The 16016-nt window shown below is 41.6% G+C and overlaps 1 protein-coding gene across 1 annotated transcript in view; it reads left to right on the forward strand.

Moving 5' to 3' along the window:
- Positions 1–16016, forward strand: part of GREB1 (growth regulating estrogen receptor binding 1) — a 108203-nt gene that overhangs the window by 62607 nt on the left and 29580 nt on the right. Inside the window, 9 exon segments of the mRNA XM_050894621.1 lie at positions 1469–1594; positions 2063–2260; positions 2351–2531; positions 4364–4556; positions 5166–5302; positions 9771–10110; positions 11644–11759; positions 12462–12661; positions 14487–14576. Coding sequence (XP_050750578.1) covers positions 1469–1594; positions 2063–2260; positions 2351–2531; positions 4364–4556; positions 5166–5302; positions 9771–10110; positions 11644–11759; positions 12462–12661; positions 14487–14576 — 1581 coding nt within the window.

Here is a 16016-nt window from a genome sequence, read left to right on the forward strand (position 1 = left end):
AAATAGCTGTGCTCATTACCTTTCCAGAAGCAAGACATTATCAGAAATATATAAAAAATGCAGGACAAAGTTGTGAAAGTACATTTGAATTGAAATTTCTCCTAAAAGTGTCAGTTTCTAAAATCCCTCAGTTTCATGAAAATATGCCAGCAAATAGCTGAGCATATTATTCTTAGCTATGCAAATCCATCCATATACTATGCAAGTCCATATCCATATGAATGTATAAATTCTTTTGCCCTAAGCACAGAATTCATTTAGACCATGCTAGAACAGAGTTATTTTATCAAAGATGATAGGATTTGCCCTTTCAACTTACCATACTGTGAACTTGATCGTGATGCATGGGAAAGAGAGGAAAATTGCAGAGAGCCAGGGTTACTGGATCATTTTTTAACTGAGTGTACTGACAATTACTACAGGCAGGATTATCTGGGGATAGATCCGGCCACAGGGAAAGTTAAACCGTATCACACAACTAGAGCAAATGCAGCGTATTTGTCAGTGTTAATGGGATGTCACAGTCCGCTGTGCCATTCATGTCACGTCGGTAAATCTGTACTTAGATCACAAGAACCCTTCTGGATGTGTCATGATATTTTGAGTGGTCACTTAAAAGAAGCTCGTTTTCCTTGAACCATCATGTAGTTATGTTAGTGTTTCTGCTCTTAGTATCTTCAAAGTGTGGTTCTCAAAATCACTTTTGCTATTGCTATTGTTTGAGCAGAACAAATAAATGAGCATCCTAAAAATATTCCCACTGGATTGCACTTCACAGGGCAGACCCTGCCTTTCTGAGCTCAGTGCAGACATGTTCAAACATCTTTTCAACTGCTGAGAAAATACTAAATACTCAGGACAGGCATATTGTATTCTCTGCATAGCTTTCATCTGTAAGCAGGGCCCCTGCTGAATAGAATAGGATATATTTGTAGATATGCATAGTTCAATAAAACATACCTTGCTTGCTTCAGCATTGTGTGTAGCTACAAAACTCATATTTCTCTTTCAGCTTTATAGGGAATTATTTTTCTTTCTGTCTCTCAAAAATGTTAAAGATTCAAAAATATGTATCAGATTTTCCAAAGCTTCTTGTAATCCTTATTAGTGAACAGTATAGCTCCATGGTCTGAACATAAACTAAGTCAGTTTCATGTCTTTGTTGCTGCTGATTTGCATCAGGGCCTTGAGGCTAGTTTTCTACCATCCTCCATAAATGCCCTAGCCAGTGGTCTGCAGAGCTGGTCTGTCATTCCCTGGCCTGATTTGCATTTTATTAGTGATATGCTGTAAAAACAGATGCAATAGAAAATAACGAGAGGGTTCCTGTATAAAACAGCCAATAAGCCAAGGGCAGGATAAGTAGCTAGCATATGTAAAGCTCTTTAAGATCTACAAAACAAAATCAGTATGAAATGCAGCTCTTATTAACATAGATGTTTATTCCACTATCCCTTCAATTTGATAGATGGTGACATTGATCTTCTGCTGGAGAAATTTTATCAGGAAAACCAAGGGCACATCTCTTCATCACTTTCTGCTTCAGTGAATAAACCAACAGCACTGAATGGAACTGGAACAGCTGCGTGTACAAGTAAGTACGGAGGATTTTCTAAAGAGGTAACAGAGTAGGGTACTTGAGACCAGGTCTCTGGGTGTGCAGTTAGATCCACCTGAGCAGAGTCCTAGGCTCTTGAAGGCAAAGGTCCTGAGGCAAACAGCAACTCATGTCTTGGGATATTCAGATTTACACTGATGGATGCTCTGCTTCATTCCACCGGGTATTGTAGTCTCTGAAGCTCTAAGTCTTACTCCTGTGGTAGCAGAATGCTATTGCACAAGTTCACTTTCAGATCTCAGACATTTAAGAGGCTTATAGGACCAAAATGCCAAATGCAGAAAGATTTCTTTGCATATTCCATATAGATTTTCATAAACTGGAATTCCTGTTGATAAGCAAAGTACCTTAAAGAGTAGATCAGTCATTCTTTGCCAGACTCTAACATTTTGCATTAGATTAGACTTCGGGCATATATCTAAACAGAATTTTGCCTTTTTCCAGGTTATGAGATTGAACGACATCAGATTCGTCCATTCCAGCTAGCAGTGGCTCAGAAATTGCTGTCTCATATTTGCTCAATTGCTGACTCCAGCACTCAAAATCTTGATTTGGGTTCCTTCGAGAAAATTGATTTCTTGATTTGTGTTCCACCCTCTGAAGTGACTTATCAGCAGACTTTGTTTCACCTCTGGCACTCAGGTGCTCATTAGTTAGCTTTATTTTAGATTTACAGGACATTGCTAAATGCATTTGTATCTGGAAATACTGACATTTGTTCCATTTCTTTAGGTATTTTATTAGAACTTGGATTAGAAAAGGAACATCTTACAAAGGAGAGGGTGGAACAGTATGTTATGAAACTAGATGCAGAGGCCCAGATTAAATTCAAAGTCTTTTTACAAAACTCTATGCAGAATCCACATACACTGTTTGTCTTAATCCATGATCATGCACACTGGGATCTAATGAGGTAAGAAAACTGTAACTTGTTTTTAGAGAAAATATTGTTGTTTGCATTAGCTTTCAACATCAGCTTTCTGATTTATCCCTTCCTTCATCTTTGTTTGCATCTGTCTGCTAACTCTAGCTTCCCATGCATTGAACAAACATGTTTTCTTTTAAGGTCCTTCATGACTTATTTTTATCCTGCTTATTATATTATGCCTCAGTGGAACACTTCAGCTTTTCTTGCTCACCATTCTTATCTTCTTTCAGCCACAGCTATTGTTTTTTTGGCTGGTTGTCATTTGTTCAAAGGAAAGCTTCCTGTGAAAGTATACAGAGCTCATTATCCTCTGTCAGTGTCCTCCGGGCTGTAAAACATGCAAAACCCCTCCACAGTGAGTAGACAACTAGTGAGCCAACACTGCTGCTTATTTTTTTAACTGATTGGAAATTTTCCAGTACAATGTTTTTTCTATCCAGAATCACTGATTTGTGAGAATTGAAAGCTTCTGTGGCTACATAGTAATGTCAGGTAGACTTCTCAGGGAAGCAGGGAGGTTTCTGTCCAATGTTTACCAAGTTCCACATCAGCTCACTTGCATAACTCATTGCTTCCCTCACAGAGCCCTGTTTCCTTGGCTTCTCAACAATCTGCCTGCTGAGAAGTTGGGCTGCTTTTGCTTTCTGGTTCCTGAGGCACTGGGGAGCTTGGAGAACATACTGCATTCCAGAAACACCAACATATTCCAACTTTGGGAGCACAGTAGTGTTTCTGAAAGCAAAAACTATGGAATCTTGCTTGTGAATGAAATGACAAGGTCTTGTCTTTCACACTGGTTAAGAATGATGATTTTCACCAAAACTTTATTTTTGCATGTGAGGGTTTCCTGTTCAACTCCTCTATATCTTAGGAACTTACACGACCTATTACAGCTGTCACAGCCTTTAAGGCATTTATTCATATAACATCCTTGAGTGGTAGGGAAGTATCTGTATTGCTGCTTAACTCTGATATTTTTTCCTTCATAAAGATATGTAAGTGACAAATATTTAAGTGACTATTCTGCACAGCAGGATTCATGCCACCTAACTGAAGTCAGTTAAATGAGGTGCCTAAAACAGGAGTGTAATTTCCTGGGATTGCCCGCATAGTCACAACAGAGACACGGGCATCTCTGAGGGCTGACTTGGATCATGGGTGGACACAACCAATTTCTGGAGTTGTTACTTATCTCTCTCTGCTGGTAACAGAAGGAGCTTGCAGTGACAAGGCTTGTCACTTAGTCACTGCAGGTAAATGCCAAAAATTACATAGCATGAATTTGGACTGAAGTTTTACACCAGAGCAAGGAATTGACTGTAGGTGTTCCATGGTACTGGCATTTGCCCTAACTATTGTTCCCTTTCATAATAGCTCTATCACAGGTAGTTTCCGTCTGGTTTTGTGTCATACTGACTTACTGTCTGTCATTTTCTATCTTGATTTTGTAGGTAAGAATTATATTTTCTTAAAGGCAGCACTAGCAATCTGGCCAAAGTTACTACAGGACTATGTGTCTATTGGTACTGCCAAAACATCAGCTTCCTTTCATCCTTTATCTCATATTCTGGTAGCTGTAAGGGACTGGTAATTTGCTAGCTAGGGAGCTTATCAGACTTACAGAAATTTTCAGCTGCAGTGAAATAATTTGCATATCTTTTCCCATCCTTCTATGCAACAAAAGCAGGGCAAAGAATAGAGTGCTAAGTTCCTGGTACATGTTTAACTTCGATTTCACATCCAGGTTAAAGCTGACACTGACACAAATGTTCCCTTGTGCTGACCACTTTGGAGAGTTTTGGGTTTCTTTTTTGCAGTGCTATGCATAGCCTTTATCCTCAAGCAGAACTGTCTACAGGACTTGTTGATAGACTGTTGAACTGCAGGGAGGTGAAAGAGGCGCCAAATATTGTGACTCTCCATGTGACTTCCTTCCCCTATGCGCTGCAGACACAGCATACTCATATCAGCCCTTACAATGAGATCCACTGGCCTTCTTCATACAGCAATGTAAGATGGATGCTTTGAGGTGCTTTTGTGAGCTTTTCATAAGTTATTTTACATTTATATGTAAAATATAAATGGTGAAACTGTGGAGGCCCCATGATTTTTGTGAACAACAATGAAGTTTGCATGGCGTCTTTTTCTTGTTCAGTCTGTGGCAAGTTCTTTCTCCATTTGCTTATCCTGTCATTTTTTGCTTTTTTCTTCATTCCTTTTATATCTTCTATAAACTGTAGTAGCTCTGCTAAAAATCTTTGAGCTACATAAATGGAAACCATCTGAAAATCTGTGTTTAGTGCATTACTGCATAAATATAGGTACATACATGGATTTTCTTCATATGTGTGCATATTTATTCCATACATAGCTGTTCTGTCTGTGTATGTATATGTGGAGAGACAGAGAGAGAAAGAAATAAGAAAAAATTGGGTCAAACTTCTGTTCTCTCAAAAAAATCAACTCTGTTTCTTTGTGTTCTTGTTTTAATATGTCTGAGTAGATGTATGCTTATTAGAGTATGTGATTGCAAATATATCATATACCAATGGTTAATCAATTGTAAATTAATAATTGATAGACTTTACCTTTGTATTTTTATTACTTCATTTGATTTAGGGTGTAGACTTATACCATGAAAACAAGAAATACTTTGGACTGTCAGAATTCATTGAGTCCACCCTTTCTGGACATAGTATTCCACTGCTTCGGTATGACAGCTCTTTTGAAGCAATGGTCATGGCTTTGGGAAAGAGGTATGGTACCCTCCTTTGTTTAACACAGGAGATTTAGGAGGTGCGTTCTAGTGACTTGAGTTACTAGCTAGAAGCCTGGTTCTTTTTTTTTTTTTCCTCACCGTCCCACAAATCAGCTGTGTATGCAAGGGCATTTCACTCGTTCTTATTTTCTCCTTCTATCTTTTTTGTATATAGTTGGCCTGTAATCTAATCAGTCTAGGCTGCCTCTTACTATGAACATGCACACTGTTTAGCCCAATTTAGAGTGTGTTCTTGTTGTAACCAGTAGCTACTTCTATATTATAATAATCTAACATTGCGTCATCATGTAATTTCAAATCTGTTATTACTTTTGTCCAATGTTATAGAATCATAGAATCATAGAATGGTTAGGGTTGGAAAGGACCTTGAAGATCATCTAGTTCCAACCCCCCTGCCATGGGCAGGGACACCTTCCACTAGATCAGGTTGCTCAAAGCCCCATCCAACCTGGCCTTGAACACTGCCAGGGATGGGGCATCCACAGCTTCTCTGGGCAACCTGTTCCAGTGTCTCGTCACCCTCACAGTAAAGAACTTCTTCCTTACATCTGATCTAAATGTACCCTCTTTCAGTTTAAAACCATTACCCCTCGTATTATCACTACACTCCCTGATAAAGAGTCCCTTCCCATCTTTCCTGTAGGCCCCCTTTAGGTACTGGAAGGCTGCAATAAGGTCTCCCCGGAGCCTTCTCTTCTCCAGGCTGAACAACCCCAACTCTCTCAGCCTGTCTTCATAGGAGAGGTGCTCCAGCCCTCTGATCATCTTCGTGGCCCTCCTCTGGACTCGCTCCAACAGGTCCATGTCCTTCCTGTGCTGAGGACCCCAGAGCTGGATGCAGTACTCCAGGTGGGGTCTCACCAGAGCAGAGTAGAGGGGCAGAATCACCTCCCTCGACCTGCTGGCCACGCTTCTTTTGAGGCAGCCCAGGATATGGTTGGCTTGCTGGGCTGTGAGCGCGCATTGCTGGCTCATATTCAGTTTTTCATCCACTAATACCCCAAGTCCTTTTCCGCAGGGCTGCTCTCAATCCACTCATCACCCAGCCTGTATTTGTGCTTGGGATTGCCCCAACCTGTGTGCAGGACCTTGCACTTGGCCTTGTTGAACTTCATGAGGTTCGCACGGGCCCACCTCTCAAGCCTGTCAAGGTCCCTCTGGATGGCATCCCTTCCCTCCAGCGTGTCGATCGCACCGCACAGCTTGGTGTCGCTGGCAAACTTGCTGAGGGTGCACTCCATCCCACTGTCCATGTTGCCGACAAAGATGTTAAACAGCGCCGGTCCCAATCCCGACCCCTGAGGAACACCACTCGTCACTGGTCTCCACTTGGACATGGAGCCATTGACTGCAACTCTTTGAGTGAGACCATCCAGCCAATGCCTTATCCACTGAGTGGTCCATCCGTCAAATCCATGTCTCTCCAATTTAGAGACAAGGATGTCATGCAGGACAGTGTCAAATGCTTTGCACAAGTCCAGGTAGATGATGTCAGTTGCTCTTCCCTTATCCACCAATGCTGTAACCCCATCATAGAAGGGGGTTGGGGGGTTGGGGAAAAATCCACCAAATTTGTCAGGCATGATTTGCCCTTAGTGAAGCCATGTTGGCTGTCACCAATCACCTCCTTATTTTCCATGTGCCTTAGCATAGTTTCCAGGAGGATCCGCTCCATGATCTTGCTGGGCACAGAGGTGAGACTGACTGGCCTGTAGTTCCCCAGGTCTTCCTTTTTTCCCTTTTAAAAAATGGGGGTTATGTTTCTCCTTTTCCAGTCAGTGGGAACTTCCCCGGACTGCCACAACTTCTCAAATATGATGGATAGTAGCTTAGCCACTTCATCCGCCAGTTCCCTCAGGACCCGTGGATGCATCTCATCAGGTCCATGGACTTGTACACCTTCAGGTTCCTTAGATGGTCTCGAACCTGATCTTCTCCTACCGTGGGCGGTTCTTCGTTCTCCCAGTCCCTGCCTTTGCCTTCTGTGACTTGGGCGGTGTGGCTGGAGCACTTGCCAGTGAAGACTGAAGCAAAAAAGTCATTGAGTACCTCAGCATTCTCCATATCCTGGGTAACCAGGTCTCCCATTTCCTTCTGGAGAGGGCCCTCATTTTTCCTAGTCTTCCTTTTATCACCAGCATACCTATAGAAGCTTTTCTTGTTGCCCTTGAGGTCCCTGGCTAGATTTAATTCTATCAGGCTTTAGCTTTCCTAACCTGATCCCTGGCTGCTTGGACAATTTCTCTGTATTCCTCCCAGGCTGCCTGTCCTTGCTCCCACCCTCTGTAGGTTTCCTTTTTGTGTTTGAGTTTGTCCAGGAGCTCCTTGTTCTTCCATGCAGGCCTCCTGGCGTTTTTGCCTGCCTTCCTCTTTGTTGGGATGCATCGCTCCTGAGCTTGGAGGAGGTGATCCTTGAATATCAACCAGCTTTCTTGGGCCCCTCTTCCCTCCAGGGCTTGATCCCATGGTACTCTACCAAGCAGATCCCTGAAGAGGCCAAAGTCTGCTCTCTTGAAATCCAGGGTAGTGAGCTTGCTGTGCGCCCTCCTCACTGCCCTAAGGATCTTGAACTCCACTATATCATGGTCATGGCAGCCAAAGCTGTCCTTGAACTTCACATTCCCCACTAGCCCTCCTTGTTGGTGAGAACAAGGTCCAGCATAGCACCTCTCCTTGTTGGCTGCTCTATCACTTGGAGAAGGAAGTTATCATCAATGCATTCCAGGAACCTCCTGGATTGCTTATGCCCTGCTGTGTTGTCCCTCCAACAGATATCGGGGTGGTTGAAGCCCCCCATGAGGACCAGGGCTTGTGACTGTGAGGCTGCTCCTATCTGACTATAGAGGGCCTCATCTGCTCGGTCTTCCTGGTCGAGTGGCCTGTAGCAGACCCTCGCTATAATGTCACCTGTCCCTGCCCTCCCTTTAATCCTGACCCATAAGCTCTCAGTTGGCTCCTCATCCATTCCCAGGCAGAGCTCCATGCACTCCAGCTGGTCATTGGCACAGAAGGCAACACCCCCTCCTTGTCTCCCCTGCCTCTCCTTCCTAAAGAGCCTGTATCCTTCCATTCCAACTCTCCAGTCATAGGAGCCATCCCACCACGTCTCCGTGATGCCAATAAGATCATAGCCCTGCAGGCGTGCGCACGCCTCTAACTCCTCTTGTTTATTCCCCATGCTACATGCGTTTGCATAGAAGCATTTAAGTTGGGCCCCTGATGAAGCTGACTTACTGGCTGGAATTCCTTTGTGCTGCTCTTCAGGTGCTCTCCTGCTGACCTGTGATCCTTCTCCAGGCTCTGGGCATCTATTGCTGGCACTGGCATCAAACTGGTAGGAGTGGGATGGACTGAGGTTCCCCTCCCCTGGCAAGTTTAGTTTAAAGCCCTCTTCACCTTTATCACTTGCTGACCCTGGCTGATTTTGATGTATAGAATTTGTGTATACTGCACTTGGACCACAAAGAGAAGTAGATGTATCACTGTGGTTTGTACACTTAAATCAGCGATAAAAACTTCAGAGCATCATCAGAGCTTGAAAATACATCATCAGTTTTCCTTGGTCCCTGTGGAGCAAGACTAGAATCACTGCAAAAGAGCAGTGGCACATTATGTGCATGCGTGCAGCTGTGGATGAACTCTTTGGGATCTGTAAGAAGAATGAGGCAGGACAAGTAAAATCTTGTGAATTTGTATTGCTAACTGGGAGACTGAGCACATCCACACTTAACTGCTGGGGCTTGCTACAGGGTGCTTTGGAGCTCTGATCACACATATCAGGCACTTTTCTGAGCAAGCCATAGTTCCTCTTTTTACTGTGCACCTGGCTTTCATTTCTTGAAAACCAGAGCACAGGAAGCTATTGCATATCCATGTCTCTCCCTTCCATGGATTGGGGATTGAGACAGGGTGTACCTGGGCTTGGAAACTTTGGGTGCTCATTAGATCCTGCCTACATATTCAGTCCTCTTGGGAACAAGAGTAAGTTGGTTCAGGGCTTCAGTGAGAAAACAAGAGAAACATCGCCCCCCCCCCCCCCCCCCCCCCCCCCCCCCCCCGCCCCTTAAGAATAACACATAATGAAGAATACTATTCTCATTGATAAAATAATATAATTTTGATTGATGATATTACTGAGTGCCTTAGCAAATATTCTGTGATAAATTTTATAACAGCAGTAAAGTCTTGGTCGCTTACAGTGATGTAACCTTACTGGACTACTTGCTTAGTAAATCTTTACTAAGAAATGGGGAGACAACATCAGTTCTGATTGTGAAATAATGCCTTGCAAAGACTATCCAACTGCAGTTTGGTGAGATTCTGTTGTATAGTAGATATGAAGGATTCTTTACAGGAGAAAATCCTGAGTTTACTATATTTTGTAAAAATTAGCTTTTTCGCTTTAGCTTTTAACACTTCACTATTTAATTCACAATTTATTTCAGGTTCCCCAGATTACACAGTGCAGTGATAAGGACTTTTGTCCTCATACAACACTACTCTGCAGCTATGATGGCAGTGTGTGGTCTTTCTCAGATGAAGAATTACACCTCAGTTGAAACTCTGGAAATCACCCAAAACCTAATAAACTCTTCAAGACAATGTCCTAGTGGTCATGGCCTCATGGTAGTGTTGAGAATTCCATGTACTCCGCTGGCTGCAGTGGCATATGAACGTCTGTATAATGTAAGGGAAAGACTAGCCCTTGAAGATAACTTTGAAATAATCTTGGGAAATCCTAATTCTGGAATCACGATAGGGAAGCACTTTGTGGAGCAACTAAAGGTAACTTGCAGAATGACATATACTGGGAAGCTTCATTAGATGGGTAGGTGGGGAGACTTTACTGGTTAGAGTTATGGTCATGAGCTGAAGTGCGGGTCTTGCTAGTAAAAATAAAAACTACCATAAGGAGCATGACTTTCATCTTTTAGACATACTGTCTGTGACACCTCTACTGTCCTACTTCTGGTTAATACTCAGTGGAGTATTAACTAATAAGGCTAGAACTTGACTTCCAGCAGCAACCCTCCCAAACAGTTGAACTGCTTTTATCTACAGGGGCCATGAGCAATAAGGAAAAAAGCCAAATAAAATTGTCACAGTTCTAGCAGAGTTTTCTCACAAAATCATCGTAATGCAAAAAGATTTTAATCAGTGACCAGCTGAGAGTTATATTATTCTTGTCACCAGCAGGTGGCATGAAGGCACCAAATCAGTGATGCTAGTTATGGGTCCTAGAGCACCCCGGTATTCACAGCTCAGGACTTTATGCTTTCTGGACCATGTATTGGTTTATGGATTATTTTATATCCTTTAGGTCCAGAGTCGTGGGTTGTCTGTTTAACAAAAGATACTTCCTTGCTTTTCATAAAATCACCATCATCTGATCACCAAAGCAAAAATGTATTTACATTCTAGGATGGTGTAATATATATATGGTACACTCTGTACTGTGTCTGATTCAATACATGTTAGATGAAGTCATCTGAGATCCAGGGCCTAATGCTGATCTCATTCTGCTATAAATTAGGCATAACTTATTCTGAAAAATCAGTATTAGTTCTGAATCACATCCTGGTTATCTTCTCTGATGTGCATAATAGTGGTACATATATGAATGTCAGAGGCTGAGTTGTTGTACTGTTGGTCCTACTGTCTACTCCTTATCTGTAGATCAGTCTTACAGCAAAAAGGACTGACTGGTGTAAGTAAATCAGTATAGCCTGATGCTAAACGGTCAAACAATAGATCTAGTTATCAAACTTCTCATGAAGTTATGAGGAAAACTGATAGCTTTGGGGGAGAGCAGGAGACTTCAGAGGGTAGCAAGTGAGGACAGTGGTATGTGTGTGTTGAACACTTCCAGCTTTCCCCTCTTCCTCTAAGGTGAAAAAGGCTTGTTCCTAGCTCGTTTTCTTCCTTGGACTCAGACATCCATACATTATCTGCCACAAGAAGCAACCCTGTGTACTTTTCTCTCCCCTAAAGCTCCTACTCAGCGTTACTGTCCATTGTACCGTATTCTCTCTACCCGTCTATGTCCTGGCCTCAGTGCTATGCAGCTGGAAAGCTGGGAGGCTTTTCAGCCTGGAACATACTGTCCCAGTCTCCTCAGACTTACAGCAGATTGCCTGTAATGCTCTAGGAATAGTGCAATCTACGTATGTTGAAATTGGCTCTGCTCTGTGGCTTCCCTTGGTGGAACAACCACCCACTATACAAATTGATTCATATAATGGATGATAAAAGTATATATTTCTGTATTTTTATTTGTGCCATATAGATATGTCCAACAGTGTTTCTTACCTTATACAGGTCTGGCAGAAAATTGAAGATGTAGATTGGAGGCCACAGACCTATTTGGAATTGGAAGGTTTGCCTTGTATATTGATATTTAGTGGTATGGATCCACAAGGGGAGTCTTTGCCACGGTAAGAAGATCAGTGGCAGTTTTTTATCCATTACTTACCAAATGGCTAAGGATTAACTGTGTAATTACTTGTGGGAGAAGAAAAGACATTTCAGTGTCAAGATGTTTCTTTTCCATTTTTGGCAGTTTTTATATCATAAATACAAAATCCATATTACTAATAATAACCTCCTGTTTATAGTAAGATACAAACAGCTCAGAAAATATTATGAGAATTGTCCCAGTTTAGAGGAGAGAATAAGGGTATGTGAAAAAAAAAACGTATAGCTACTTTAGATACCTTAGGGTAGCTGAGACATCTGCGTGATGCTGGCTTATGTGCTACAGGATGTGTGGAGAGATCAGTGCCTTCTGGAATGGCAGCTGGAAGCCAGACAGGATGCCCTGGGGCACTAAACGCTTTTTTATGTTCAACTGAATCCCATTCTGTGTGTTAGGCTTAGAATCCAAATGATTATTCTTTTTCTTATACTGATTGTAATGTTCAGTGCACTAGATTAAGCTGCATAACTGGATTAAGAAAAAGAAACATGTATGCACCACAGTGGTAAACTTATTAAGCACAAAAGGTATACTGTGTTCTATCATCTCATCCATAGTTTAAGCAGATCATGAAAAAATTCCCCTTTGGCTATGTTTGTAAAAGAAATAAGGGAGTAGGTGACAGTGAGTTTTCATACTAGCCCTTCTTGTTTCTCTCCAGATCAATGAGATACTGTGACCTACGTTTAATAAATTCATCTTCTTTGGTAAGGACAACCTTGGAGCAAGAACTTGGTTTGGCAGCATACTTTGTGAGCTCAGAAGTTCACACAGAGAAAGCAGTTGTGAATGATGTGTTAGAAAGTGACCCAGAGAAACTAAGCAGCACTGATAATGAAGATGAAGAAATAGCGACGGAAGGTATTATTAGTAGTGATAATAAAAGAAGCTGTAAAATGATTGAGTTGTATTAGAAAAAGCAAGATTGTATGGATACCTACTAGGTGAGGGTTTCTGGAGTTAGCCTTACTGAGCTCTGCTCCTTGGTTTTACTTCATCTCATTGAACCTGTGTTTTCTCACCCTCCCTGCCTGGGGACTGCTGCTGCTGCAGCCTTTTAATCTCTTGCAGTCCTGCTGTTGCATCTGTTCTCTCTCTCTGTTTTTTGGCTCCCTTCTCTCCCCTCCGTCCATACCTCCTTTGCCCAGTATACTCTGGCAGCCGCAAAGTGGAGCTCGAGTGGGTACCTCCAGTGACGCTCACTGTTCAGAGTGCTGTGCTGTGTTGTCCTCCCCACAGCAGAGAAGTGTGCGCTTTGCCATCTGGGAAGCAGTGACCCGATCCTCTTCCTCACAGCAGGGGCAACTCCACCTAAACTGTCCCTGACTGATGCTACCGAACCTATGCTTACATACTGACAATGATGAAGATTCCTCCCAAGGAAACTGTATATAGTACAGCTGAGTAGTCTCTAGTTTGTAAGATATTAAATAGTATGGCTAGAAAATATATCTGAACGTAGTAACTTCTGAGTACTCCTTGAAAATGTCCATGAATTCAAATTGACAGTGTAGAGTTGGTGAGTTTATCATTTCTTAAGAGAGCAATTAAGAACATACAAATATGTAAACAAACAGCAATAATTTACCCAGGAACTGTTGGGGGGTTTTTTGAGTGATAGGTGATGGGTGTTATCAGTTATCATTAAGTTCCTTACATTTTTCTTTACTGTCTATTGTGCCTTGTAACTGTGGAAAACAAGGGATTTTTATCCTTGTAGGTTATTTAAATCTTAAACTGCTTGCCTTCATTTCCTTTTCTATACTATGAGGAGGAAGAGAGCTGGTTACTGTTCACCTATTAAGTTCTTACTCATTGATAATAAGGATAGCAGAACAAGCAGAACAAAAATATTTACTTTAATCAAGTAGGTACTTTTCATAGATGAATGAAATACCTGAGGTCATACTCAGACTGTCTAGAATAGAGGCCTACTTTAAATGTGATGAGTACTTCTGTCCATTTAGTTGAAGCATGCCGAGATTGTATATGATCTGAGTCAAATGGGCACCAAAGTTGTTAGGCGTTTAAATTGTAAGGCTGCTTTCCTAGTCCATGAAGTACGGTATGCTCCTCCAGAGTCCAATTCAGAACACCGGAGATAGATAGACTTACAGTCTAAGTTTTCTGCTGACAGTGCTTATGTCTCTGTTTATCATGGTAAAACTGTACAGAAACAAGTGTTTTAACTGAGAAGCCTAAGCTAGGAACCTCAAGTGAATAGCCTTGGTGGCCATCCAAATATGGATTTTCATCACCAGAAGCTGAGACATAATCTGGCCATAAAGCTGTAATGTATGGAGTAGGAGGTAATTTCATAACATACTGACAAAATAGCACTTGTTGACTGTTGGTTTCCCTGGCACTGGATTAGTGAGGAAAGTAAGACATGGGTAGAAAGAGAAAACATGGTTGAGACATGCCTAGAAACTACCAGCTCCTGACTGCAGCATTGATTTTGTGAAGCTATTGCAGCTCAGTGTAGTTAGATTAGACCATAGGCTGATCCAATATTGCATGGTAGGAACAGATACTCTCCATAATGAAAACAGTGTCAGAATGAGGACAAAACCCACACAAACTCTTGTGTACTTTTCCCTACTTTGACAATGTAGCTGTGCCTTCTTACAGACTTACTTAAATTATATTTTGTTTTTGTTTTCCCTTACTACCATTCATGAAACAGGTTCTACTTCAGAAAAGAGAAGTCCTATGAAAAGAGAAAGATCTCGTTCCCATGACTCTGCATCTTCATCTCTCTCTTCAAAAGCTTCCAGTAAGACCTCAAGATTATCTCTATTAAGTTACATTTAGGACATAAAAGAGACCTTTTATTCAGCTTATTAGATAAGGAATAAAAGGCATAAATCACTAAGGTTTTGGTAAGGCCTATTTTAATGGGATCACTAAAGATAACTTTAAAAAAAATAAGGATCAGACTTCTGAAATATAAGAAATGTCGTGGTTTAACCCCAGTCAGCAACTCAGCACCACGCAGCCGCTTCCCCCTTCCCCCTTCCCCCTCCCAGTGGGGTGAGGAGGAGGAAAGGAAAAAAAAAAAGTAAAACTCGTGGGTTGAGTTAAGAACAGTTTAATAAATAAAGTAAAATATAATACTAACAATAGTAATAAAGAACTATAATAATAATAATAGTAATGAAAAGGAATATAACAAAAAAGGAAGGGGGGGGGAGAAAAAAATAAACAGTGATGCACAATGCAATTGCTCACCACCCGCTGACCGATGCCCAGTTAGTTCCCGAGCCACGATCCGCGCCTCCCAGCCAACTCCCCCCAGTTTGTATACTGGGCATGACGTTCCATGGTATGGAATATCCCTTTGGCTAGTTCAGGTCAGCTGTCCTGGCTCTGCTCCCTCCCAGCTTCTTGCACACCTGCTTGCTGGCAGAGCATGGGAAACTGAAAAGTCCTTGGCTTAAGATAAGCGCTACTTAGCAACAACTAAAACATCAGCGTGTTATCAACATCATTCTCACACTAAATCCAAAACACAGCACTGTACCAGCTACTAAGAAGAAAATTAACTCTGTCCCAGCAGAAACCAGGACAGAAATAAGATCTTTTCTTGCTTGAAAAATAATCATAGGGTGAGGTGCCTAAACCAGGCACTTCTTTAATATGTGCCACTGAGGTATGAATCTTCAGTTAGTACTGTGATGGCTGAGTGTGTTCACTGAAGCTATGACAATTTATGAAAAAGAAAACGTGCTTCACATTTTTAAAAAATTGTTTGAAAATCTGTGGGAAAAAAAGCATGCTCGTTCTCATTGGTATTTTTACCTTTTTGTTTTTGCTCTGGAATGTTCACTCATTAATTTTGCACTGTTTGAAAGCTCTTTTGGAGGTGGATAATTTTTTAAATCTTCAGTTCCTTTTTAACCTGCAAACTGATGTAGAAAGCATGAGGCAATGTTGAGAACTACTACAGCTGTTTTGTCTGATAAATTTCTTTGCATGCTTTTTATGCAGATAATATTAAGAGGAGAGTTGAATAAAAGTGGGGAATATAAATTGTACCATAATTTCCTAGAAGTTGCAATCTCATGCAGCTTTTTAAAACATTGTTTTTTGTCAATGACAGTAAATTCTTTTTGATCTAACTGTAGTTTTCAACATGGTGACATGCATATTTGGCCCATGATTTCTTTTCTACAGGCACAGTGGTGGTTAAAAAAGGAAAAAAAGCTTGAAAACA

The sequence above is a fragment of the Gymnogyps californianus genome, chromosome 3 (assembly GCF_018139145.2).
Source record: "Gymnogyps californianus isolate 813 chromosome 3, ASM1813914v2, whole genome shotgun sequence".
NCBI lineage: Eukaryota > Metazoa > Chordata > Aves > Accipitriformes > Cathartidae > Gymnogyps > Gymnogyps californianus.